The sequence below is a fragment of the Acanthopagrus latus genome, chromosome 1 (genome assembly GCF_904848185.1).
Source record: "Acanthopagrus latus isolate v.2019 chromosome 1, fAcaLat1.1, whole genome shotgun sequence".
Taxonomy (NCBI): Eukaryota; Metazoa; Chordata; class Actinopteri; order Spariformes; family Sparidae; genus Acanthopagrus; species Acanthopagrus latus.
This window is the reverse complement of record NC_051039.1, coordinates 5,699,797-5,727,772: the sequence shown is the minus strand read 5'-3', so window position 1 is coordinate 5,727,772 and position 27,976 is coordinate 5,699,797. Positions and strand designations below refer to the sequence as shown.

Here is a 27,976-nt window from a genome sequence, read left to right as displayed (position 1 = left end):
TCAGATACATCTAAAGAAAATCATCCAGTTCTGATATTTTTCTATGTGATAAAGATTTGCATGCCATCGCACACGTACATTATAAATGTCAGTCAACAGCGCCACCTTGAGTCTGTTTGATGACACAGCACATAAAATAAAATCAAAAGCTTGTACTGTGAACACCAAACCATCTAGTTGCCTCGCTTATCATTTCTGTGATCTGTTAAGTTCAGAGTGTAACGTTCCCAGATGGACTTTGCACATTATTCAAATCCTGAGATGCTGCTTTGTGTCCAGCATATTTATAAATGAGGTTAAACTTTAACTAAGTCTATTTTGTGGAGAAAAAAAGGTAGATATTCAGCTAGATTGTGAGAATATTTGTAGTTTTTTGAGAGTTCATCTGTGGCGCGGTAGGAACTCCAGTCAGTCTGACAAACGAGCAGGGCAAATATATCAGCAGATATATGAACAGACGAGTGACAAATTAAATCAGAAACCTGCAGATCACTTCAAAATGTTTTCCTTTTTGCTGTGTTGAAACATTTTCTGCCCTGATGGGAGCGGTCTCTTCTGGGACACGAGTGGTCACTGAGCGGTGTGACGAGTATGAAAATGATATGAATCACATGCCGTGGCCTTTTTTTTTTTTTTGCAGTCACCAGATCTCAGCTTAATTAAATACATGTGGGAGATCTTGGGCCAACATGTCAGACAGTTCACTCCATCAGCATCATTAACACACTTCTGGAAGACCAGTTGCTGTTCTGGCAGCATGTGATGGCCCAATACCTTACTGAGGGAGTTTTGTCTCAGCCGCCTGTAGCTCTCTAAGTGTACGTCAGCCAATAAGTACAATATCAAAATACTTTTTTATTAAATACATTATAATAACAGGAAATTGCAGTACAGAAATGACAAAAGATCATTTAGAGAAAAGTATGTAAAACAACCTTTATCAGGGTGTTTTTTAACTCTTAAATATCAGAATTGATAATTACCCAATATAAAAAATCCAGGATTTGAACTCCGTCAAGAGTTAAATTGGATGTATTTGGGGTGACAAAGCTCCGCCTGGCTTTGCACATTTGTATATAACGTGATCCGGGTTGTAGCGAATGAAGGTTTTCATCATCACTAATTATTTTCAGGATTGATTTATTAAGTCTGAATGTCAATAATATAGAGAAGCAGCAAGTTTAAAGCGTAAACTAGAGAATTTTTGCACTACTAAAATAATTCACCGAATATCAAAATAAATCTTGTGTTGAATGACTATTTGGTTATGATTGATTTAATCTCCAGGGCTCCACTGACCACACGCTCTGTTGAAAAGAGCCAAGCTTGAAAAAAAGGAATATTTTTAGTGTGTATTTTAAATAACAATACATTTTATTGTGTATTTACCCTTTAAAGCAGTGAGACTCTGTTTCTAAGTTGTATTGCAGCGCGTGCACAGTTAATCAGGCTTTATTTGTTTCTGATCCGTTTATTAACTTTTTCACCGGTTGCTGTTGAGAAAGTTGCCGTCCCATTGTGCTGATGTGAATCCTGACTCATTTTTGCCATTCTTCTTCTCTCCACATCTCTCTCTCGCACTTGCATAATTAATTGCTGGGTCATTCTCTGCCCCCCCCACCGCCTCTCTCCCTCTCTCTCCCTCTCTCTCCTTCATAATTAATTGGTGGGTTTGATTTAGTGGTCTGTGCAGGATTTTTGAGGCAAAGCTTCTTTGTGCAGTCACTTTTGTAAATAGAAAACAATCAGCGTAGGCTGGGGGCATAAATCAAATCTAGATAATGCCTATAAAAGCTGATGGGAGAGTAACAGAATAGCGTCGCGGCTTCATGCAGAACTGCTGGGCTGTGTTTATTCGTCTGGTCGTATCAATGCAGTCGTGTCCTCTCTGGATGTGTGAATGTTTTACTGTAGAGCAGCAATGTTTAATCGATTAGTCGTCAGCTAATTTGACGATTGATTGCGTTTGAACATTTTTTAAGAAAAAGAAGCCAGAATTCTCTGATGTCGTTCTTAAATGTGATTATTTTCTGGTTGCCTTTAGTTCTCTCTGACAGCACACTAATTCACTGTGGGTTGAGGCTAAAACAAGACATCTGAGGACGTCATCTAGATCTTTGAGAAACATCGATTGACCCTTTATTTATAGCAACTAATTGATTAATCGAGAAAGCAGTCGATAGGTTAATGGACAACTGCAATAACAGTATGTTGTAGACTTCTAATACTGATTTTTATAAAGGGAAAAAAAAACTAGCAGAGTTTAAGTTTCTGAATGTCAACTGTGATCATCAGAGATTGTTCTTATAGACGATCAATATGTGTGTTTGTCTGATAGAGCTGAATTTCTCAAGCAACAATATTCTCCAGTTCCAGCTTCTCAAATGTGATGATATGCTGTCTTTTCTTGTTTTACATTAAAGTTAACTGAATATCTTTCAGTTTAGGGTTTAGGACTATTGGTCAGACCAAACAAGCAATTTTAAGGATGTCATCTTGAGCTCTGGGCGCATTTTTTCACTATTTTCTGACACCAAACGAGGAATCAGCTATTTTTAAGGGGGGAAAAGAAGTGGAAATCTCTGATTCCAGCTGCGTAAAAGTAAATATTATCTGGTTCCTTTTCTCCTCTATGACCGTAAGCTGAATGTCTTTGGGTCGTCAATAAAAAAATGTAAAACGTCACCCTCTGGCTTTGATCAACATTTTTCACCATTTCTGAAGTTTTAAAGACCGTACAACTAATGATTAATCAACAAAATAATAAGTCAGATAGTTTCTGACTGTTTGATCTACTCACATTTTGTGTACTATCGGTGTGTCTACAGTATCTTTTTTTTTTTTTTTTTAACAAGCAAAACTGTCAAATACTCTCTGGTTCCAGCTTTTCAAATATGAGGATTTCCTGCTTTAACTTGTGTTACGTTATAGTAAACTGAATATCTTTGGGTTGTGGGACAAATCAAGACACTTTAGAACGTCATCTTGTGCTTTCACTGATTTTCAGTGATTTTTTCAGCTAGTTTTGTAATCGGGAAAACAACAACAGGTTGATCAGCAGTGAAAACGTTGTTGGTCGCAGCACTATCACACTGATTTAAAAGTCAGCAAGACTAAAAGTCAGCTCAGGTTTAGTCAAATGTTCTCTCGTTCCAGCTTCTTAAATGTGACTTTCTGCCTTCGCTTGTCTTAAATTATTGATCACTGAGTATCTTTGTGTTTGGGACTGTTGGTCAGACAAAACAAGAAACGTTAAGACGTCATCTTCTTCATGTTTTGACACCAGAGGAGGAACCACTCTGAAGATAAGGTAATCAGCTGATTAATCGATTGACTTTCTCGTAGGTTATCATCATACTAAAGTATAAAGTGTTGCTTAAACCCAACAGGCATGTTCCTCTTTGCTCCTCGTCTTTGGGAGGCTGAGTGTCCACATTTGTTTTCGTAGGTGGCAGATAAGGATAAGCAATAAGGGGGGAGCGTGATTCCTGTTTTAGGTCTTAAAATGGACTGCATGTCCTTGGATGACTGTAAAAGGACATGGGAGGAAAAAAGGGTGAGTGAGTAACAGGAAACATGGATCCTCATTGTGATGTTTTTAATATGAGCGGTGTGTGGGCGAGTATAATGAAGAGAAATGACAGCTGACTACTGAGGCAGGGAATCGGCGTGTGGCTGCTAATAAGAGGAGAAGGAAAAAAAAATAAAGGCAGGGGTACCGATGGAGGGAGGAGGAGCAGAGGCTGTTGTATGGGATTAATGGACACAGTGTGTGTCTGTGCCGGTGGAGGGAGGTGAGGGGAGGGGAGATGGGCTTCTCCACGGAGGATGTGGTGGTGGAGGAGGAGGAGGAGGAGGAGGTGGTGGTGGTGGTGGGGGGTAGGCTGGGGGAGACCACTGTGGCAGGGGAGAGGGAGAGGAGAGACAGGGAGGGAGGGAGCACTGGTGAAGCCGCGGATATTCATGAAGACGCCAAGTGTTTTTTCTCTCGCCGTGGTGACACACTGCTAGTCTGCAGAGAGACGGAGGGGAGAGCGGGGAAAGAGAGAAGAAGGGGAAGGAGACGGGTGAAAGCAAGACGAGGCCCAGCCCATCTTTCCATTGATCTTGAGGCGATCAAGGTGAGTGTGTTTTTATTCTTACATGCTGCAGCCTCACTGTGTGTGTGTGTGTGTGTGTGTGTGTGTGTACATGTGTGTCTGTCTGACACATATCTCTTGTTGTGCGTGTGCAGACAGGCGTGATGGCAGGGCTGTCCTCATGTATGCATGCTCTTTCTCTCTCTCTCTCTCTCTGTATTTTATATATATTTGGGTGTTTTGTAACAGAAGAGCGGGCTGGTAGTTGAGCTGCATATTGATGCATTGCTGCTTGGTTTTATAAGCTGCTTTATCTGTAGTGGAGGTGGTTCTGGTGGCAGCCATGGTGTGTGTCTGTGTGTGTGCTCAAATTTCTCATTGTCTGTGTATATATATGTCACTGTGTCACCATGCATTTGTTGATTTCTCCACACAGAGCTCTCTTTTTTTTTTCTTTTTTTTTTAAACTCCATGCAGACTCTGGTGTGAGTGCTCTCGTTGAGTGGGTGTGTTCTTGATGACCCCTGGTAAAAGTCGTCTCCGGCACTATCTTGTCTTGTTTAGCAGCTCAATCAAACACACTCTGATATGCTGAATCTGTCCTATCCGATGGAATTAGGTCATCTCGGACTGCTCGGAGTAATTATATAACATCAGAGAGCTTTGGTGTTGCAGTATCTGCTCAGAATTAGCCCCACTGTAGGTACAGCTCCCTGCAATGCCACGGCAGCCAAAATATTGTGTCAGGGTTGCCCCCTTTTATAAGGTGACCAACTATTTGTTTGGATATTTCTATTCATAGTCCATTCATTTTTTGTTTTTTTTTTATTCCATGGACAAGCTTTATATTGTGGAAAAAACTATAGGAATTTGTTTTCAAAAGGTGGTTTATGTTGCTGAAAGATTTAAGATGAAAACATCTGACGATGCATCAAAATAATTCAGTATGAGGAGGCAGGACAGAGAGTTCTCAGAGGAGGAAGGACAGATGACTCAAAAAGAGAAAATTAGCTCGTGTTTACTCATCATTTCTGTTTTTCTCTCAGGGAATCTACACCGAGGAGGACCCGCTGAGACGGATTCAAGGATGAATCCTGGCAGATCAGACCTGGAATTTTGACTCAACATCTCTCCCGATGCTGAATTTGGATCCGACTGACCGACCAGACGATGGAAAACTGATCTGACGGAGGAAACACTTTTGTGCAACTTCTCCCACAAACTGGATCTGGATTATTTATCGATGGAAAACTGCATTCATGCGGGATCAGGTTTACAACTGGGAATTGTCATGCGAACAATACTCCACGTTGGTTAAACATATTAGAAAACTTGAGAAAAGGTTTTCTTCAGCGGTGGCATCATGAACTCTCAGCCGGATACCCCACTGGCTCGTCCGGCCAAAGCAAGACGACATGCAGACGGATTTATTTTTGCCCAGCAGCTCGTAGCGTTCCTCAAAATGGAGTAAGGATTTTTATTTGTTTTTTAATTTTTCCCCTCTTCAACTTGTGGACAAACAACAGATCCAAACAAAGGTCACCCACCAGCGACTGAACCTGGAGCCTCTGAGGGCCACATAAATGCACCTTTAGCGTTTGACGGCAGGTTGGACGCCCAGTTTCCATCACCTGAACACTGAGGTGTGGACAGAGCAGGAGCGAGGCGGTTGGCTGGCTGAGTCAGCTCCGATGGGGGCCGGTTGTGACCCGGTCTGACCCCGGTTTGACCTTGCAGTGACCTTTGACCTCTCCGGTCCTGGCTCTCCACCTGCTCTGCTGCCTGGGTTCCGGAACGCTCCGCCCTGGGGCCCAGAACGAGCCAATCAGAATGAAGAAGAGCCGCAGCGTGCTGTCTGTGACTGGAGAAGAGGTGAGAAGGAGAATATAAACAACCAGAGTCATGCAGCAGACAATCAGCTAACTTTGCCTCTAGTTTCCATGTATTTTCCATGTATTTACCAGAGCAGACTGTGTATGTGTGTGTGTGTCTGTGTGTGTGTATGGGATTTATTGAATGCCTACAATGGCATACAGACCTTTGTGTGATGACTTCCACACAACCGAGGCTCCCTTTGTTCTCGTCGTCGAGGTATTTGGACGCACTCAGAAGATCTGTCTCCTCCGTCCTCCACTCACACATCGTGAACAGTTCAGTCAGTCTCAGTCCTCTATGTAAATGAGCCCCGGCCTCATGAGTGCTCCATGTAAATGAGCTATTTTCTTTTAAAGGTAACATGCTGGCTGAAGGACATAATAGCCTTCATTATTCAAACGGTCTTTTATCGATTATGCTGAGCAGGTGCCTGATACAAATGTGTATGTCTTTGTGTACTGTATGTGTGTGTGTGTGTGTGTGTGTGTGTGTGTGTGTGTGTGTGTGTGTGTGTGTGTGTGTGTGTGTGTGGATCTCTCTACATCTGGGTCTGGACGACATCAAACGCAGCATGGAAGCAACACGGCACTGTTGCCTAGCAACTGCTACCATTCCCCTAGTGTTTTGTTGCTACGGTACTGCAGTGCAGATCAGCCTCTAAGAGCTCGGTCTGTGGAGGCCTCATCCCAGACACACACTCTCTCTCTCACACACACACACACACACACACGCATGTAGCTGATCACACGCATGGTCGTGCATGCATGCAAACACACACACACACACACACACATTGATAATTTATTGCTTGTGTTTCTGCAGAAGTTTCTTCACTCGTCGGAATATGATAATGGCAAATCAATATGGTTTAGTAAATGTGCCAAAATAACAATCATATGCAGCGATTTCCTTAATTTTGATTAAGTAAATCTTGATCCTTGATTACTGACTGAGTTTTTGTTATTTCACACACAAAGCAAGGGGAAAAAAAGGTGTTTTGTATCTCTGTCTCTGTTTCCCTCACCTGCACGCCTCCCTGTCTCCCAGGGCAATGACACAGATATAACAGGTGCTGGGGAGAAGGCGGAGTCATCTCGCTACAGCCGATCTTACACGTCCGGGGCCACGCTGGGGGCCGAGCTACGCAGAGGGAGGAGCAGAAGACTCTCGTCTAGTCTCCAGGTATGATAGAAAGCATGGGTGCATTAACCTGCTTGTGGCTCTGGGGTAAAAATGAGCTGTTGTTCCCTAATAAACCCCCTCCTCCTTAGTTAAACACAATATTAAATGTTCAACGTTATTGTTGATTTAGCAGAATTAATGTTCATTCAGATACATTAAAGCTCAATAATCAACATTTTTTTAATAAATAAAAGATGGAATGACTATGTGTAATCTAAAAGGAGTCTCGCAGTGACGAACCTGCGGAGAGTTACCTCCCCACTCCTCAGCTCATTGTTTTGGTTTAATGGCCTGCAGCTTTACTGTTTTAGTTCTAGCAGCTGTTCTGAGGGAAATAATCTGCCTGCCTGTAAACAGACAACGTTCGCTACATGCTGGTGAAGAAAGTGGTGGATTCATTTGTTTTTCTCAGGAGTCTGGGAAGAGCCAAACAGAGCTCAAAGATAAAATATTGGACATCTTTCATCAAACAGCTGGTATTGTTCCGCCATAACTGCCTGGATGTGTACAAAGTCTCAACTGTTAGCTCACAAGTTTGCTATATTCACTGGTGGAAGAAGTTCTGTAGTTGCAACAGACCACTTTTCCTCCCCCCCAAGTGTTTTTTCTAAGTGGTATTATTGTTGGCACTTCTGTTGCAAAGGTAACTGGATCGTTTCCGTTCTCCTCAGAGTCACAAATAACAGCAACACAGGACAAAAAAACGTGAGTTTATTCAGTCATTTAGTCTCTAATAGAAATAAATCATCAGTAAACCTTCCTTTGTCCAGGCCGACTGCTCCCACTGGGAGAAAAAAACTGTACAGTGATATCGACGGTCAGAGATAACGATGTAAACGCTGATGTTAGAAAGAAGTTTTATCAGCTAAATGTACATGAGGTATCAAAAGTAATAGTACTCACAATGTTATTCTGTTTTATCACTAACAAATACATTAACACTTGAATGTTGTAGCTTTAGGTGAAATTAATTACATTTGTAATGTATTACACAATTCATAGCATGTATTTCCATGTAAAAAATAGTTTCTAACTATTGATGTGAAATAAATGCAGTAGAGTAAGAGGTACAATATCTCCCTCAGAGATGTGATGAAGTAGAACTGTAAAATATACAGTATACTCCAGTAAAGAACAAATGTACTCACGCAGAGTACTTGACTAAATTTGCCAAGTTACATTCCAATACCAGCTTAAAGGGAGATTATAATATTGATGATGAGGATGTATATTTACCAACATGGCTTTTTCAGAGCTGATTATAAGACATTAAGGAGACTGAAAAGTGATATTTGTGACTGATATTCATTTGCCGCAAAAACTAAACTGTTTTATTGGAAGTGTGACACAAAAATCACAGATATCGATAACTGGATATATCAGCCAGTGTTTACATCAGGAGGTTCTGCTCATTTATCTTAGAAATCTGGTAATTGAAGGAAATATTGGGATTATTTATTCATTTCATCTCCATATCGCACCTGGCCGGAAAAAAACACACAAATACAAAATAAAACTGTACCGCATACACTTAAAAATGGTCAACACAGTTTGAAAATATGTGATCAAGTTATCAAGTAATGATTTTACGACCACACAACTGAATATTAAACACACTACATGCACCAATATGCATTTAATCAAGTGCTCACAGACCAGCTGGTGATTTGTATCATCTACAAATCCTTCCCTCTGACTCCACAGGTGCCCTGCTGGCTTCGCCCTCGGGACCGCACTCGATCACCAGAGGTCCTGAACAATGTGTCGCGTCCAACAACTCTTCCCCTCCGCATCCCACCGCGCATCTCCATCACACAGGCAGACACCGACAGGTTCACTCGCTACTCAGCTTTATTTCAAACCGCTGGTTATTTCAGCCCGCAGGGGGGGCTTTGCTGGACGTTTCATTTCTTTCATCTCTGACCATCAAACGTTTCCTTCTCTCCTCGTGGTCTAGTTATGAAGCAGAAAATGGCGTGTCACCGGGTCACACCCCACTGGGTTCGCAGAGTCCTGGCCTCACCCTGCACACCTCCTTCCCCCAGGGCCAGAGAAGAGAGTCCTTCCTCTACCGCTCTGACTCGGACTACGACATGTCGCCCAAGACGGTTTCACGCAACTCCTCCCTCGCCAGTGAAGGGTGAGACTCGGCAAGCAAGACAAAAAAAGAATAAATTATGTTACGAAATAAGAAATATCACCGTTGTTTCCTAATTTCACCCCCCTGTCCTTTCGTCTCTCTCTCAGGCACACAGGAGAGGACTTCATTGTCACACCTTTCGCTCAAGTGAGTTTTGCATCACAGATATTCATCGTTACACTACATATTCTGTAAAATATTTCATAAATTAGTCTCTACCTATCACGTTCTGCTGTGTGGTTATTTAGGTACTGGCCAGTCTACGATCAGTACGGAGCAACTTCACCATCCTTGCCAACGTCTCAACCCCAACAGTCAAGTCAGTATAAACTCACTGTCCTGATCTATAGATAATATTTTGTCAGTCCACCTCTTTAGATTGTTTTTTTCCTGATATTGTTAGCCTGACCCTAACTCATTATCACTCCTCATGCCTAACTTAACCCAATGAACAAAGGCAAAAAGTACTTGCCATTCAGAGGCGGAGAAGGGCCGATCATTCCTCTGCCATCCTAGGAAAAGAATATTGGCTCGATGCAAAGTGTTTACCTGCATGCACATGAAGCCCACTCAAACACGAGTGGAAACCAGAACGCTTCCACTTCCAAAATCTGCCTCTTGCCCACAGATTCCACGTTTGAATCCAGATATCTGTTTGTAGAGATTACGTGCTCACAGCGCATGTACAGTGTTGTTTTCAATACACTTTAATATAGCTTGATTTATTCCTGTATGCAACAGCTTGCCAGGTCCGCGTGGTAGAAAAAAAAATAAAATAAAGACAAACACTGTCAGTCACAAAACTAAAAACTCATCTAAGAAGATCCACCGCTGCTAATTTGTTGCTAACGTAAGTCAGTCTGCAGTTTGTGCCTGGTCTAACCGAACTGCTGTGTCCTCAGGCGGTCTCCTCTGGGTGGAGTGTGCGTCAGTCCCAGGGCCACACTGTCAGACCAGCAGTACCAGCAGCTCGCACTGGACACACTGGAGGAGCTGGACTGGTGCTTGGACCAGCTGGAGACCATCCAGACACACCGCTCCGTCAGCGAAATGGCCTCCAACAAGGTGCGCGACCGTCACTGAACCAACCAGTTCAACCAATATATCAGCAATATATCACTATGTTAGTGCACAGTGGAGAATTAAGAATAGAAATAACAGTCAAGTTAGTTGATTTTAACACATTTTCTTCACATGATTTCCACATTTTCTGCTAGTTGTTATTTATAGGATTTTACTGCCATCTTATGATTATTGTTACCTTCACTTGAGCACCAGAACAAACTGCCACAGAAGATATCTTTGTTGAATAAAGAAATCTGAGGTATCATTGCCAAAAAATGTTTGGTGTGCAATGATTGGCTGATCAGATTTTTTTAAATCTGAGGTAAATATAAGGGCTTCAGCTAATGTTGATTATTTTTTTCCATTAATCGCTAATGTTTTTGGTTTATAAACTGTCAGAAAAATGTCAATCAGTGCTTCCAAAACTCTTCAAAACATCTTGTTCTGTCCTTATGAAAGTATTCACATTTTAGAAGCTGGAACCAGCCAATTTTGACTTTTAAAAGTTACTCCAACCTGCTAATCGATTATCAAAACAGTTGGCGAGTAATTTAGTAGTTGGCAGCTAATCGATGAATCATTGCAGCTCTAATATCTTCTGTCTTTGGTGTCTATGCTGAATGTTGAACAGAGGAGGAAGCACTTTTCCAACTTGGATACGGAGTCACGTCTAAAACTCAGAGAAACGGCACATCTCTGACTGTTTTGCTCTCATTCTGCCACAGTTTAAGAGGATGCTGAACAGAGAGCTGTCCCACCTGTCAGAGATGAGTCGCTCTGGTAACCAGGTGTCTGAATACATCTCCAGCACCTTCATGGGTGAGTGGGACCACAATCTGATTTCTGTCCACATCACATTTCTGACCTTTACCAAACAAAAACAATAAACCTGTCTGTCTGTGTGTGTTTGTCCTCCAACCTGTAGACAAGCAGAACGATGTGGAAATCCCGTCTCCTACTCTGAAAGACAAACCTATGAGTCACATCAGTGGAGTGAGGAAACTGTCTCACAGCTCCAGCCTCTCCAGCACTTCAATGCCTCGCTTCGGTGTCAACACAGACCACGAGGACGAGCTCGCCAAGGTCTCGCTGTCTGTCTGTTTTTCTCTGACTCACATAAAATAAGTCTCACGGATCAATCGCTGCTCAGACTTTGACTCTGCTCTATGAACACTGAAAATATGTTTTTTTTTATCTTGATCACACAAGATAAGAAACATCATCTTTCAGGTTTTCAAGGGCTCCGTAAAGTTGAGTAATTTCTTGTGCACAGTTTTATTTAAATTTTCTCCTTCCAGCAGTGTGGAGGAAGTGTGTTTGTGCCCTGTGCTTAACTTGTTTCACTGATTTACTGCTGAGGCTCTTTCTGGGAGGTTTCCTGTTGGACATGCGTTTGATAAAATATAATAAATTAATTATTAAATCATTTGTTGAAAATAAATCAAGCCAGAGTTTTAGCCTCTAGAAGTCACTTCCAGGTTGTTGAGCGCACCGTATTAAAACAATGTCCACAGTACATAATGATGAAATCCATTGTGATTCCTTTCGTCTGCTGTTTTGTGCTCGGCGCCTCAGTGTTTAATTCCATCCAGTCTGTAGCACCAAATGTTTGGAAAGCCCACAGTAGGATGGAAACGGTCCCTGGTTCTGCATCTTCATTTCGCAGACCATAAATCTGATGCAGCTATGCTACTTACAAATAACAACACCGAGAGCTTCCAGCCATGCCGGAGTTCTGCAAGGCTAAATGCTAATATCAACAGGCTGCTTAATATTAGTTAATCTTTTGTGGCTGAAGAGAAACTAAGTGATCACCAAAGTGATAATTCATCCTGACCAGAGCATAATGTTAGATAATGTCTTTATCATTAAGAACTGGACTTGTTCTGACCCTGACATGACAGCTATTCTGTGCCAGACTTCAGCTGACAGAAGATGAAACAGTGAGACATGCGTCTGTCAGACTTGGCCTGAGTGATATGACCTAAATACATTTCTCAGATTTTGCCTTGAAAACACAAACAGTGCTTTAATATTTCTTCTTTTGTGTTGGATAATCTCTGATGTTGTCCCAAAGTAATTTGGGGCTGTATTTTCACTTTTCAATCATCTCACATTGGTTTGTCTTGATAAATGCTGAAAAGAGCACAGAGCCATTTTCTAAATCCCAAGGTCAGATATTCTCATTGTTCATTACTCTCAAAACACAAATGTACTCAGATTACTGACACACAAGACTAAGACAAATAGCAGTTTTTTTTTCATGCAGTTCAGTTTGTCGAGTGATGTCACTGGTTGGCAGGTTTTGAGTTTGATAAGTGAAGCATGACATTGGTAATGTGCTTAACTGTCTCGCCCATGTTGAATTCTGCTGCACCTGTAGTGGATGAAGCTTTTTTTATATTGTTTTGTTTAAATGCTGACTGACTGACTCATTGTGTGTGTGTGTGTGTGTGTGTGTGTGTGTGTGTGTGTGTGTGTGTGTGTGTGTGTGTGTGTGTGTGTGTGTGTGTGTGTGTGGTCTTTGAGCAGGAGCTGGAGGACCTGGACAAGTGGGGTTTTAACATATTCAGAGTCGCAGAATTCTCCAACAACAGACCTCTCAGCTGCATCATGTACACCATCTTCCAGGTAAACAAAGCAAGTGCGATTGTGTGGGAGTGTGTGTGTTTTCTGTTCTCACCTGAAGTGTTTGTGCGTGTGCATGATGCTCTCCCACCGAAGTGTGTGTGTGAAGTTGTGTCTCCTCTCCTCCCTCCTCAGGAGCGAGAGCTGTTGAAGACATTTCGTATCCCAGTCGACACCTTTGTCACTTACGTGATGACCCTGGAGGACCATTACCATGGAAACGTAGCGTACCACAACAGCCTCCATGCTGCAGATGTCACCCAGTCCACACATGTCCTCCTCTCCACACCTGCTCTGGATGTACGTTGGTGTACACACTCAAACACACACACACACACACACACACACTCACACTGTTTGCTTGGAGGTGATTGTGTTGTGAATGATATTTTTAACAACAGTGTGACTGAGTTGTTTCCCGTCTCTTCTTCTCTGATCTCGACTCATCTTCTCGTCTCTTCCAGGCCGTCTTCACCGACCTGGAGATCCTCGCCGCTCTGTTCGCTGCAGCTATCCATGATGTCGACCACCCCGGAGTTTCCAATCAGTTCCTCATCAACACCAGTGAGTGCAGACACACACACACAAATGGTATAATATGTTTTTATGTTTGCACCAGCCGTGTTTACACCCTCCTCCTCTGTGCTCAGACTCGGAGCTGGCCCTCATGTATAACGATGAGTCAGTGTTGGAGAACCACCACCTCGCTGTCGGCTTCAAGCTGCTGCACCAAGAAAACTGTGACATCTTTCAGAATCTCACCAAGCGACAGCGCCAGAGCCTTCGCAAGCTCGTCATCGATATGGTGAGGACAACGTCTACCACGTCTCACACTGCAGGAGATAAATTATAAACAAACACACAACATGTCATTCAACTTCTTCAGCTTGTGTATTTGTTGTGGTTGCTCATCTCCTAGCGATACTGAGGATTCTGATTATTTTGATTTTGTCTAATTTGCTTTTAATGTTATTAGACCTGTCTCTCACATTGTCTTTAAGGTTGCTGACATTTTTGTTTTGTATTCACAACATTCATTTTATTTATTTCTGATTTTTCTTTGCTTTTTCATGGTAACTTTTTGCTGCCTGTCTTGACCTGGACCTTCTTAAAAATAAGGTTTTTGATGTCATTGAGATTTAAAATTGGGCCGATCCGATCTAATATTTAATCTAATGTAATCTAGTTTTCATCATTCTACATCACATCAATGCTCAATCTGGCTTCCTCAGGAGTTTCGGTTAAACAACTGGATTTCTGTTTTGTCCATACTGTCGACTTCTACATCTTTTCTTTCATATATGACAGATGAGGACAAAGGCTAGTCTGGATCTTCTGTTCTAGTTTTGTCTTGTTGTCTTCGTGTCTCCAGGTTTTGGCCACAGACATGTCCAAACACATGACCCTCCTGGCTGATTTGAAGACCATGGTGGAGACCAAGAAGGTGACCAGCTCTGGTGTGCTGCTCCTGGACCACTACACAGAACGGATACAGGTAATTGTACTCTGCTCACACAGACCATGAAATCTGTGCCCTGCAATTTATGAATGTATCATAACAAAAACTGTTCAATGTGTGTCAATTCAGGTGCTGAGGAACATGGTGCACTGCGCAGACCTGAGCAACCCCACCAAGACATTGCCGTTATACCAGCAGTGGACGGAGAGGATCATGGAGGAGTTCTTTCGACAGGGTGACAAAGAGCGAGAGAGGGGGATGGAGATCAGCGCCATGTGTGACAAACACACTGCGTCAGTGGAGAAGAGTCAGGTAACGCACGAAACTCTGTCTCACACACGTTGCATCATCCCCTCACGTATACGGATATACATATATATATATATATATATATATATATATATATATATATATATATATATATATATATATATATATATATATATATATATATATATATATATATATATTTCTAAACAGATATTTTCCCTTGATTTTATAAAATAAAATCTTTGTCTCTGTAATTCTAACGGTGCCAACAAAGAAATGACATGAGCAGAGGTTGTTGTTTGATGTGCATGCGTTGAGCCATAATCACATCGATTCCCAAAGGCTTCATGTTGGATGTACACACAGTCTGCATTAAAAAAAAAAAAAAACAAATCAATGTTTTAGTGATCTAAAATGTCCATTGTGTGTGAACAAGCAGCCATAACACAGAGGACTGTTCTGCAAAATATCCGTGTATGTCTGGATGATCCCTTAATGTGTCATTGTTAAAACACACCGAATCCAAATCGATGAATTGGAAACTGGTTTGTTAAAGCTTGAAGTCATATTTTGTGTCTTCTGATGTGTGGTTGTATGAAGTACGTATCCCCAATCAGTGTGTAGTCAGTGTGCAGGAAGCAGGGCTTTGTACCGCGGAAACTGCTGCACATAAACCGCAACAAGACGTAGCTCAGCAATGGCACTACGTTCCCTCAACCGCACAACGTTTGAGTTCCTACGCACACGCAGGAAGTAGCGCCAAAGGAAAAGGCTGTTTAACGGCAACGTTAGGCGCAAAAATTGTTAAAAACAAAGCGTGCACCTAAGTGGAAATATATATTTTAAACTTAAAGCCTTCAGTTTTTGGTGAGGTGCACACAGTCATTTATGAAGCCACTGCTGGTGTCATTCACAAACAATATAAAGTTGTGTTAGGTGGCACTGTGATGACATGAAACCACACAGGAAGACTGCATTGGCAAAGAGAGGCAGCTGTCGCACAAACATCCTCCCCAACGCCGACTTCAAAAAACACCATTTGAGTTAAACCAGCACCCCCTGCTGCCAAATGTATCAGTCTAAATTAGTTATTTATGTCTAGACAGTAAGCAACTAGTTAATTTTGTCTAAATTAGCTGAATTTGTCATACTGCATATAGAGTGATGTCCCACTTTCACACTACCTTTGAGTTAACCACACTAAGAGTTTACAGCCAGGATTCATTGAGGCTTAATGCTAACTGCATTCTGCTCACACTGATGGAGTTAACATTGTTAAACCTCACACTGAGAAGGTTGAAATGCAACAGCTGTTGACAATCCACCCGATAGTTGTTGAGATATTTCAGTCAGAACCAAAGAGGTGGGCCATCCATGTGTCCATTTATTTGGGTTTGAATTGTGGCAGGAAGAGACAGACTTCCTCTCACCGTCTCCCAACGTGAAAAATTCTTCTTTCCACAAATCGTCTAAAGTGTAATGACGCCTGGAATAAGTTCAGATACGCTCTGGCAGTCATTAAACCTTTTGTTAAAGTATTTTGGATGCATGTTTGAAGAACACATTCTGTTTCGATGTGCAGCTGGCAGTAGCTCCAGTCTTATGCCTCTGTTAATATCCATGATGTTAAACAGTGACATTTTTCCATGTCAGTTTTATGATCACACTCATGGTCAGAATTTTCTTTTCATTCAGATACTCTGCCAGTTGGATTCATCTTTACTATAAGGGAGTTGTTCAGCTGGGAAAGTTGCTTCAGATGCTTTCTTGCCAAGAGTTAGAGAGGATGAATACCACTCTCAGATTTAAAGCCAGCAGCCAGTTAGCTTAGCATAAAGAGCTGAAACAAGGGGAGTCAGATTTGCCCGATTCTGTCCAACGTTAAAAACAAAAACACAAGTGTGTAAACAACAACTCCTGATTTTACAGGGGATAATAGATAAATGAGTGAGCTTTAGAGGTTCCCGTTGGCCAGGCTAGCTGTTTCCTGTCTTTATGTTAAGCTAAGCTAACTGACTGTAGCTTCATATTTACTACACATACATGAGTGTGGTATCAATCCTCCTGCCTTTCTCAGTTATTTCCTAAAAAATATCTTTTGTTTTTTTTCTTTTCTAGGTGGGTTTCATCGACTACATCGTCCACCCGCTGTGGGAGACGTGGGCCGACCTCGTTCATCCAGACGCTCAGGAGCTTCTGGACACGCTGGAGGAGAACAGGGAGTGGTATCTGAACACCATGCCCCAGTCTCCCTCACCTCCCCCGGACAGACACCTACAACACGACCGCTTCCAGTTCGAACTCACCCTGGAGGACCTGGAGCACAACAATCACAACCACATCAACCTGAGGAACAGCGGCCAGAAAGCCATCTGCGACAACGGTGCCAAAGACCAGGATGACCAGGCGGAGCTGAAAGGTGACGAAGAGAACCACGTGGAAACCGAGAACGAGGACGAGGAGAATCACAATAGCGAACACAACGGAGTCCAAGAGGAAGAGGAGGAGGAGACTGGAGAAGAAGAGGAAGAGGTGAAGGAGAACGCAGAGGAGGGGGAGGAACATGGAGAGGATCAAGTAGAAGAAGAAGAGGGAGGGCAGACAGATGAAATAGAAGAGGAAGCGAACGATGCAGCGGAGGATGAAGAGGCCAAAGAAGATGAGGAGGGAGACCAAGAGCAGGTGGAGGGTGACGAGGAAGGGGAAGCTGAGGAACCTGTGGAAGGGGAAGAGGTGGAAGTGGAAGGGGAGATGGAAAATGAGGAGGCGGATGCGGAGGAAAATGTGGAAAGAGAGGAGGAAGAGACAGAAGAGAGAGAAGACGAGGAGGCAGCAGAGATGGAGGAAAATGTAGAACAAGAAGAGGATGGCGAGACAGAGGAGAAAGCGGAGGAGGAAGAGGAGGGAGAAACGGAAAATGCTGGAGAGGAAGAGGAAGCAGAAGAGGAGGAAGAGGCGCCTGTTGAGGATGTAGATGAAGTAGAAGAAGTGAACGAGGAAGAAGAGAGTTAGTTGGGTGTAAAAACGTGGATTAAAAGGGTCAGCGAGGAAAGGTTAAGGCCTCAACAGTTTGCAGGACGACCGTCACTGAAGGGAATAAAAAGCCGAAAGACGCCTTCCTTGATCATGTGACCCTCTCAGCTGAAGGCCAAGTGAACGCTCGACTACAGACGTCTTAAACAAACTTTACAGCTCACAGAGAAACACTGAAGACTGACAGTACAGCATCGGACACAAACCTGGCCCCAACGCCTTCCCGAACAGCCAGATTGTTGCAACGTCTCGATCAACTGGTAGTGATAGAAAGACCGGAGTCTTCACCACCGAGTATCTGTACATCCATCACTGCCGTAGGGGAATAAACTGGGGAATAATAAAACGGGGGAGGGGTAACCTGTTTTATCGACCTTTTGTAGCTCCTGAGAATCTTAAAAAAAAACAACAACAACCTGTACATGCAAATAAGTGCTACCCATCATCTCTCTGTCACTGTCTCGTTCATGAGGAAGATACCATCCCTCGCCCCGACCACTAACTGTCAAAAGAATGTCAACTTCCTCTGTCAGAAAAGAGAAAAAAAAAAAGTGGAAAGTGTAAGTCTGTCGTCTTATATTTACTACAACAACTTTCCACGTGTGAACAGGATGCTGAGAACGACCTTTGGGCTCTGGTCTAGAACAGTTTAACCTCCTCACATACTAACCTTAAAGCAACAATGCTGGATTTCTGAATAACAATAATAATAATAATAATAATAATAATATCTGGTGGTGCAGTCCAGCTTGAAATAAAGGCTGACCTGTCGTACGTGTCGATGTCAGTTCATGTTTGAAAAAATAAATAAATACAAATAAATATAAACACCCAGTATTCATCCCATCACGACAGTTTCACATCTACCCCAGACTGTGAGTTTGATTCCCGGGTGAATCGTGCCAAACTGTCCCACGACCAGCACTGAGCAATTCAGCCTTCCTCCAGACGTGTTGGGCTACTCGTCCGTGAAGCAATGAACTGTGGGACCAGGGTAACGGGTGTGATGGTCTTCCACTAATCCCATTTTTTTGTTTTGTTTTTGTAAAAAAAAAAACTGTATTTGGCACTTTATCTAACACCCCTGTTACATATATGTACATAATAAACATGTATTTTAATCTGCTGATGTCATATAATAAATCTGATCAATGAAGTTGATTGGTGTTTTCAGCTGCAGATCATTTTTCTACCCTGGAAAACACCTTAAAGGATTTATCCACCATCGTACATGTACAGTAAGTAGTGCTTATTTTATTATTTATTTATTTATTTATTTTAAAGTAGAGCTGAAATATTTCCTTCAATCAAACGACAGAAAAATTGGCCTGTGATTATGGCGTTCTGTATAATTGGCTAGTCGTTTTAGTCAATTATCAAACAAAATGACAAAATTTTATGCTCAAATGTAAGAATTTTGTTCTTATTGTTTCTGCAGTTTTGTCACATCAGTTTCAATTAAGTATATTTCAACTAAATAACTAATAAAGTAACAAAATAAGCAATTTAAATACTGTCTGGTAAATGTGACAATTCTGTTTCACTTGTTTCTGATGATAGACTTCACTATGCCTGGAGCATGGATATTTGAAAATAATTAATAGGTTAAGCGATAATTTAAGACAATCACTAATCGCAATGCTCCTGTAAAGTACAATGCAATTTCATAAAAAAGTCTGGGCAAACGGACGGTATTTAATAGGTACACTTGCAATTAACTGCGGCTGTTCTCTAGTGTCTCTTTTTGCACATCACAGGTCAAGCAACATGTAAAAAATGTGCTGCAGTTTGAAATGTATTTAAATATAAAATTACTAGTAATTAATCTGTACTTTTTTGGAACATTCGTTCCAGGAAATGTATATTTTATAACTGAGTAGTGCAAAATAACATCCAGGTAAACTTCCAAGATATTAAAAGGAAATTTCAAACCCACAGAATCTTTTTGTTGCAGCTCTAGGAAAACGTTTTACTGAACATTTTGCTTCTTTATTCTCTCTGTTGTCTTTAGTCTACAAAAAGACCTTAAGTTGTTTTTGAGGTGAGACAGAGAATTTGAACTTTGTTGTGATACAGATTGCTTTTGTATTTATTGATGACACATGGCAGATCAACACACAGTCGACAGACAGATGAAAACACTAAAATTGGCTTCAAGACATCCTGTTTTGAGCTTGTGTAAATCTGAAGATGAGCTGAGATGACAGATGATCAAGCAGGTTAAGCTGCACTTGATTTGTTTCTCTGGACTTAAATTATGAAGCTTCACAGTTAAAAACTGCTAATCAGTGAACACTGATCTGGAAAATAAAGTTTCTCACTTGCACACATAAATTACTTAAGGCGGCCTCATTCTCAAAATAAATACGTATTAAAACATCTTCCATGTTAAGGCACTTTGGGAATTTTGATTGTCACAAGAGCAAATAAATACCGAATTTCACATGCAGACATGTAACCAGCTACATGTCAGCATACACATGGGTACAGTGCATCAAACTGCAGTTAAACAACAGCGATCACAAAAGCAGCACATTAAGACAACAGCAGAATACTGAATACCTGAATCAGGTACATTCAGGGGGGCACCAAACCCACCAGAACAGTTACAGCAATAGAGTTCATCCTTTTAAGAGTAATATCAACCTTTCTGAGATCATTTCTTGGTTTGTATCATACTTGCTACTGTGTTCTCAAATTCACAAGTGAATCTTTCAGAAAATACAGACTCGATATGTTTGTTGTGGTGTTTTTTTACCTCATGAGGATCGACAGCAAGTTTTTCTTTCTCACTGGGTTCACTCCAGATCTCAGGTCATGTGCAGACCAGGTCCAGAGTTTCTGTGATTTTCAAAAGCCATGTCTTTAAATTCTTTGGTGGCCAATCAAAGAGTTCCAGTCAGGAAAGTTGTCGATCTCTCCGGTTTCGTCCAGCTGTTGGTCTCCATGTGTCAGAGTCAACTTGAAGCGTAGACGCACTTTCCGCTAAAACAAAGAGGGACACATGTCAGATTCTTTTAACATTAATATTAGCCACATACTACAAACACACTGAAGTGTAATGATTAACAGATAATGTAAATTAAGCACACTACCCAAACTCACCTGCTGAGGATTAGCCAATATGAGGACCTGAGAGACGGCAGGTGGAGGCAGGAGAGGGTTGTAAGGAGGTAGGTTTGTCCCTGAGGCTGGCTGAAGTTTCACAAACATGGTCTGCAGGAGAGGGAATAAACTGACTGTTCAACTCATTAACCGAAAACACAGAAATGTGAAGTGGACGCCTGGCTCCTGGAGGAGGCGCCAGTCACATAATGCCCTTAAAAAACACAACTGACGTAACTACATTCATATTTCTACGTGAAAGAGTACAACAGACTAAATTTACGAGACTACAAGACCACAAACAGACAAACTATTTGCATGATTGCTATCTGTTGTGTCAAAACATTTTCGTGCCATTTGGATAGTAGATTTTGAAGATGTTTTTGGAATAACTTACCTTTGGAACAGCAGCTTGAAACATAAAGTCTTTCACACGGAGGGCAGATGTGTTCACAGTGGAGATGACGACTACAGCAACACCTGGGTGACCCGGCGGAGAGTTTTTTGCAAAATGAAGAGAGACGTGGATCCCGCCCTGATCGAACACAGTGATCGGCTCGAGGTTACCTACAAAACAAACAAGAAAAGAACAGAACTTAAGACAGGACAACCAGAAGGCAGTGGACACACAGAAGTAGAAAAGTACTAACTTAAAGTAACAACTTTGGAAACGTACTCGGTTTGATGGCCTCCATTGGAACAAAGATGTTTTTCAGGACTTGAGAGGAGTGTGAGTTCTCCTCTAATTTCACTGGAGAGTCCAACACTTCGGTCCCTGTAAAGTGTTGATCGTGAGGGAGTGACCTGACAGGAGAAAAGTCATTTATTAGGTCATTTTATACAATAGTACTACATTCAGAGCAGTGTATACAACAGGGTGTAATGTAATGATTGTCACTGAGGATTTTAAGAGTCTACATCCTTACCAAATGTTTGTCCCATTTGATGTCGTACTGCTCCCACCACTGCCACGAGCTCTCAATACCAGGCCTCTCCCTCCGTTCTGCTCAGGACTCTTCATCTGAATGTCTCCGTTGAGCTGAAAAGGAAAGCATAAACTCTATTAAGGTTTCTTAAATAAAAATCTCATTTAAACCTTTAACTTCCTGTCTGAGCCTCACCTGCAGCAGTTCCTCGTAATACGACCTCGACGTCTCTTGAGTCTGCTTTGAGACGCCATTTTCCAGCTCTGTAATTACAGGACACCATCATTACATTATGAAAACTTCACCATCAGAGAGAAGAGACTAGAAATAGGTACAATGCAGGCACACCTAATTCATTAAAATCCTGGTCAGCTACAGGGCCGAAACTTTCCAGAAGAGAGGCAAACATGGGCGAAGAGGATTCGAAGGATAGTGGTGAATCAGTTTTTCTGTGCGTCTGTGGAGAGTCCAGTGCTGACAGGTCGATGAGGTGGTAGCTTTTAATCTCTCTGGGACTCGTCGGAGCTGACGGAACAAGAAGAATCATCAAATACAAAGCAGAACAGAGCGGAGGCAAACACAAGGTTAAGGTGTTCTCTACAGGGACTGCTAGCACAGAAACAAGGCCAACCTTTGGTTATACCCTCCATTTCTTCCTCACTTCTGCTTCTTTCTCTTCCACCATTACACTCCTTGCTCCCCACTTTTTCTTTGTAGGCATTCACCGCGAGGGTCAGCTCGTCGTTAGCGGCCAGGATCTGTGCCAGAGCTGCGTCGTCGTCCATCGTGTCACTTGCCAGGCGGAACAAGGCGGGCCTCAGTCGGTCACAGCGCTCGTACAGGGTCTGAAGCGAAAGAAGGAAGCGCCTGATGCTGAGAAACACTTCCATGCAAACACATTCTCTTCTACAGTTTTCAGCTCTGGAAAAAACTATGTGTCTAATTCAGAATATTATTGATAAATATTGCCAATTATTAGTAAGTTTACTGATAAGATGGACAGTTAATGAAGTCTCAGACATGACTGCAGCAGGCCAGCAGAGGGCGATAGCAGGAAAACACTCACAGGACTTTCACACAAGCCTGTAACACCACGTTTGACTGTATCATGTCCAACATACCTTCAGATCACCACTCGGCTGTAACGAGGTTCCAGTGATTGTGTGCCGCTCCAGCAGATCTCTGAGCTGTTTGGTGCTGCTCTCCACCTCCTTCAGAGTCGATTCACGCTTTGACACTTTCTCTGCCTTCTCCTGCTCCTGCAACACAAAAACACACACACAAATGAAAACCAAATCTACCAAATGCAAGCATTGCAAAGACGACCTTTACCTCCACAGCCCTCCTCACCTCTTTGATTGTGCTTTTAATAAGTCTGTTTGCAGTTTCCAGGTCTTCAGGACGGGCACTTTTTAATAATCTGGCCAACAGCTGATAACACAGAGACACGTTTCAGCAGGATGAAAGTTTACGTAATTTTAAAAGATGTTTTATCAAATACAAATACACACCGCTGCCTTGTCCTCCTGGTCAAAAACAGAGTCCTCTGTTCTTTGTGGTGGAGGCGCCATTATTAGCGTTTCTGGTAGTTTGGGATCTTTCTTCACAATACCTGCGACAACAAAAAGAAGTAGAAAATGGTTTAATTCTTCCGACAACAATACAATCTTCTGAGCACAGAAATAGGAATTTTACTGTTGTGTGCGTGTAGCATCCAGACCTTGTTTCTTGAGCATGCGGTAGGCTTCCTGAATCTTTTGTTCTTCTTTAAGCCAAAGAGTCCAACCGTAGAGGACCTCCGTCACTCTGTCTTTTACTTTCTGTGGAGTCCAGGCGCCAAAATACTGCTCAGGAAAGACCAATCAGATCAGTGTCATTACTCACAGAGAAACTTTTAGATCCTTTTATTAGTCTCTGATATTAAAACAGATTTTGTTTTGTGTTTTTATTTTTATTTTTTTTATTTTACTCAACAAATTCAAACACTTGAAGTAATTTTGGCACTAGGTACGATAAAATTTGATTATTTTACTTAATATTATAATACTTAATATTTTACTTACTTAATAATATTCTTAGATGTAATTAGCCTGTCTTTACTGTTTTTAACCAATAATTTTAGTCACTGTTTTCATATTACAAATCTTTTTGCAGTTTTCTATTGTAGGACATGTATACATCCTTTGACATATATGTTCCTATCTTGTGATGTATACATATTTAATTGTTTGATCAGGTTTTGTCTATTATACTTTGCTTCATTTTAGTTAGCTATGTATATGTATTGATATGACAGATATCAATCTACATTAGCTTTGATAATTTGTACATTTATTTTTGAGGTTTGGAGCTTTAGCTTTGTGGTTTATCGTTGCCATCTTGTTCATTTTCTCAGCACTGGTTCAGATATTTTCAGAGATTAAACTTTTCACTTGTGATTTCACTTGAATTGTCTTTTGATTTCTTTTATCAAATTTATCTAACATTATCGGAGGTAATTTGCTGTATTTTATTGAGCAATCGAATGTATTTGATTAGATTTTATAATTGACTTCACAATCTGCTGATTTTAGTAGCTGCCTGGTGTGAGGCACTTTATTGTTTGGGTCTCTATAATACAAAAAAAACTGCACACACACATACACACACATCTCAAATACACACAAAGTGAGATCATTTTGACAAGTATGGCTTACTGAAACCTAATCAGTCCAAGTATTGCTGGTGAAGTCAAATGTAAAGGGAAAAGTTTTCAATTCTGTAGGACATGAATAACTGTGCTATCACTTCCTTTTGGCCAATTCACTCAGAGTAGCTAAGTGCTCTGGTTCACACAACTCATGACTTTGATTTTAGACCAAGCGCAATGAAATGGACTGTGTTATATGCACAAATGCAAACTTCCAAAATAAAAAGAGAAAGAAACAGAGTTTAAAAGGACAGCTGTGTCTCGCTGGTCGTACCTTTGGTGTTAAAACTTTGATGAGTTCATTGAGAAAGCGAAACTTGGCAGCCTCGCTGTGAAACCTCTTTCCACAGTTGTTCATACATGCCTCAAGGACCTGGAAAGCACCAAATTATTTAAAAAAATCATAACCAACAGAAACTTTTTCTACAAATGAAAATGAGGGAAAAGAGGTCTTGTCTTCTCATGCAACACAAAGCAGAGAGAAAACAGAATTAACACTACGTGCTCGTGGTTAACCACCTTTAAATGTCACATGATATGAGGCACATGAACACCCAGAAGCGTCTTCGAGTTTCATTTAATTGTGAAACACTGCAGCTCTCTTTTAAGTATGGATGACAAACACTGTGTCTTCACAGCAGATTTTAATGCAGATTAAGTCCCTCATGTCACTTGGGCCATGTGATAAAAGTTAGTCACAGATATTCACAGGACCGCCCACTTTCAGGGTCAAAACAAAGACATTAGTTCTTAAAGAATAATCTGATAAATACCGAGTATAGCCCATCGTAACTGCCTTTAAATTAGAACTGATAAGTACTACTGGTACTACTTAATGTACAGTATACTAAACAACAACTAGAAAAAAAACTGCGTATAATCTGTGTATTATGTGTGGAGCTGAAGAAGCTGATGTCTTACAGTCAGAGCCTGCAGCGCCTCTTTCTCCTGTGGCGACTGGATTTTATGGGAGAGAAGACGAATGGCTACCTGTGGGCTGAAGGCAGAAAATTAAGATATAAATCACGTTAAAATGCCTGAGGAGACTGCAAGAAGAGAGCACGTTATGACAACACTAAAACAAGTCTGATTCACATAGCTTCCAGACATTGCCATGCTTGAGTAACATCAAGAGAATTTGATGAGAACAATGCCAAACTGAGCTGGCTCTGAATTTAAATTAAATTACATTCAGAACATTTTAGTATATTAATACTGGAAAGGGTAAAAGGGGGGAAAATGCAGTCGAGTCTCTCCTCCGTGTTACCACATGGTGTAACTGTGAGGCTGTGACCACAACCTGGATGTGAAGCAACTCTTTCTCAAATGCCACATTTGCGCTGAAGTAACTTCTGGAGAAAATTGAAAACTTCAGCTCAGGTTCAGACCCAGAAGATGATCTGAGAATTCATGAAGGGCTGTGTGAAAACTCTTAAATCGCAGGTAGAAATAAGAAATAGCTCCGATGAGGTGCAGAGACTGTGTTCAGCTTTACCCATCGACTTCTTGGTTGACAAGCTCGTAAAAGCTCTTGATGCAGTCCCATCTGTCCTCCTGATTATTTGGGTCTGTGGCCTGGCCTGGAAGAATTACACCAGAGAAACATCCAAAAACTATTTTGATAATGTGCCACAATTTCACAACTTCATAAGAAAGTGAAACAAAAGACAGACATGTACGAAAGAGGGAAACAATGCCTTTGTTGTACTAAGTATTCGTTTAAGGTGTGGAAAATAACTACTGTATATAGAGCGTTTTTTTTTTTTTTAAAGAGCGACAGCTTGACTAATATTCAGATTTTTTGGCCAATGCCTATACTGCTATTCAGGATTAAACAAATTCTGATATCAATACACACACATTTTTTGCAGTTATCCCTAAAATGTGGTTATCAAACACCTCTGCCTAGAATATGTAATGGAGGCAGGATATCTTACAGGTGAAATTTAAGAATAAGAAATCACTCCAAGCATTGTTTCCTGCACTGCGTTCTTTAAAACAAAACATTTTCCTATCGATAATAGGCTTGTATATTTTTCCCCACATCAGTCATCTGTTGAATCACGGAGTTGCGATTTACTTTGAAGATACAGATGATGCACTGAACAAAGTAAACTCATTACAGACTGTTGTTTTGGGAGTTAAAAACATATTTCTTTTAATGGTGAGCCATCTTGAAAACAAGCATTTTGTCACTATTTTTTTGCGTTTTTAAAAAAAGTAAAGAGGATATGGGAGGATGAAACCTGAACTCATCCGAAGGAAACAAGCCAAAATGTTGGTAATGAGACTTTCACAACAGTTATGTTACTCGTAGGCTAGTTTTAACTCCTTTGAGGAGAAAGATCGTCACTGACTTATTTTCATTCTATAAATTTTATAGTAATCAGACTCTTTGGTGTCATGACTGATTAAACTGAATAAATAAACTGACCTTTAAGGACAGCACAATTTCATACTTGTTTACTTTGTTTATATTTGGCGGACCCTGCCACCTTTCTAGCTTCACACAGTGTTCTGGGGACCTTAGTTTCCCCTGAGAACAGCTTGTTTATTCAGTTATGGACAAATACTTATTTCTGAGTTTGCATTAGTACCTTATTAATATTATGAATACTCAAATTCTGAGTTTTGAACTACACAGTGCCCCTTTAAGTGACAAAAAAAACTATTTAAAATACATTTAGCTGTCATATTTAACATTTTACTGCTTACTTGTGTAGTTTTCAGTGTATTTTCAAATCCACCCTTCGTGGTTTTGCTATGTTTTGCTCAGATAGAACAAACAACTGGAGACTTTTAGCTAGCTAAAAAAAAACAACAAAACCGTTGGTATTATTTTTATGCCAACGTGCGCGTGCACCGTCGGAGCGCGCACATAACACGGCGCTCGCGGGGCACGCGCACGGCCCCACTAACTTCCCGTTTTAACTTTCTGCACAATGACAAACTGCTTTATTAAAGTTTAACAATAAACACACGCATGCAGAATTCACTCGTAAATACAACGTCTGAGGGTCCGGCTGACGGCTAATGGGCCGCTAGCAAACAAAGCGGCGACGGTTAAGTTCAGACACGGAATGATGAGACGTTAGCTTGCGTCACGTCGGGTTTAAACACAACAACAACAACAACAGCAAGATTCAACACCCCGTATACATACTGAGCAACGACTCCAAAGTTGGCTGGCTGTCACCGGTCGCCATTGCTGTCAGTCGCCTGCAGTTCCAGATGTGAGTGCGTGTTTCTGAAGGAAGCGGGGGTGTCAAACTGCCGCTGCCTGAGCCGACATGTGACACTCACGCCCCGTCAGTCACACTGCTGACACAGCGGCTGGGACACACCCCCTCCGCATCAGCACAGAGAGGAGAGGGTGTCATGGAGACTGAGGTCATCAACAGAGGGGCACCCTGTAGTGTTAGGGGGGGGGGGGGGATTTTTGTATATCTATAATATTGATGAGGTATTAATCCAAACTCATCCATAACCGAATAAACAAGCGGTTCCCAGAACACTGTTTGAAAC

General features: G+C 41.5%; 2 protein-coding genes across 5 annotated transcripts; one reads left to right on the top strand and one right to left on the bottom strand.

Annotated features, from left to right (window-relative positions):
* Positions 1-3: 3 nt before the first annotated feature.
* On the top strand, positions 4-18,892 carry LOC119017023 (cAMP-specific 3',5'-cyclic phosphodiesterase 4C-like). 3 transcript variants are annotated; one of them, XM_037093417.1, is made up of 19 exons: positions 4-3,310; positions 3,449-3,556; positions 4,019-4,121; positions 5,126-5,951; positions 7,002-7,136; positions 8,841-8,968; positions 9,094-9,276; positions 9,384-9,423; positions 9,525-9,595; positions 10,179-10,341; positions 11,067-11,160; positions 11,267-11,424; positions 12,874-12,972; positions 13,105-13,269; positions 13,434-13,533; positions 13,620-13,774; positions 14,342-14,464; positions 14,558-14,740; positions 16,817-18,892. In XM_037093417.1, the coding sequence occupies exons 4-19, from the start codon at positions 5,910-5,912 to the stop codon at positions 17,708-17,710; spliced, it is 2,733 nt and encodes a 910-aa protein (XP_036949312.1). In that variant the 5' UTR covers positions 4-3,310; positions 3,449-3,556; positions 4,019-4,121; positions 5,126-5,909; the 3' UTR covers positions 17,711-18,892. The 3 variants fall into 3 exon arrangements, with proteins under 3 accessions (XP_036949312.1, XP_036949306.1, XP_036949319.1); XM_037093411.1 differs by having other exon boundaries at positions 4,012-4,121; XM_037093424.1 differs by lacking the exons at positions 4-3,310; positions 3,449-3,556; positions 4,019-4,121 and adding an exon at positions 4,697-4,845.
* On the bottom strand, positions 13,672-27,808 carry LOC119017163 (ADP-ribosylation factor-binding protein GGA3-like). 2 transcript variants are annotated; one of them, XR_005074353.1, is made up of 17 exons: positions 27,615-27,808; positions 25,947-26,031; positions 25,373-25,448; positions 24,726-24,824; positions 23,483-23,606; positions 23,274-23,374; positions 23,113-23,193; positions 22,884-23,021; positions 22,394-22,607; positions 22,111-22,287; positions 21,958-22,025; positions 21,763-21,875; positions 21,513-21,640; positions 21,234-21,403; positions 20,837-20,947; positions 20,490-20,716; positions 13,672-13,802 (listed from the first exon to the last, which is right to left on the bottom strand). XR_005074353.1 is itself a non-coding variant. In XM_037093647.1 (16 exons), the coding sequence occupies exons 1-16, from the start codon at positions 27,655-27,657 to the stop codon at positions 20,597-20,599; spliced, it is 1,848 nt and encodes a 615-aa protein (XP_036949542.1). In that variant the 5' UTR covers positions 27,658-27,808; the 3' UTR covers positions 19,797-20,596. The 2 variants fall into 2 exon arrangements, 1 of the variants encoding a protein (XP_036949542.1); XM_037093647.1 differs by lacking the exon at positions 13,672-13,802 and having other exon boundaries at positions 19,797-20,716.
* Positions 27,809-27,976: the final 168 nt, after the last annotated feature.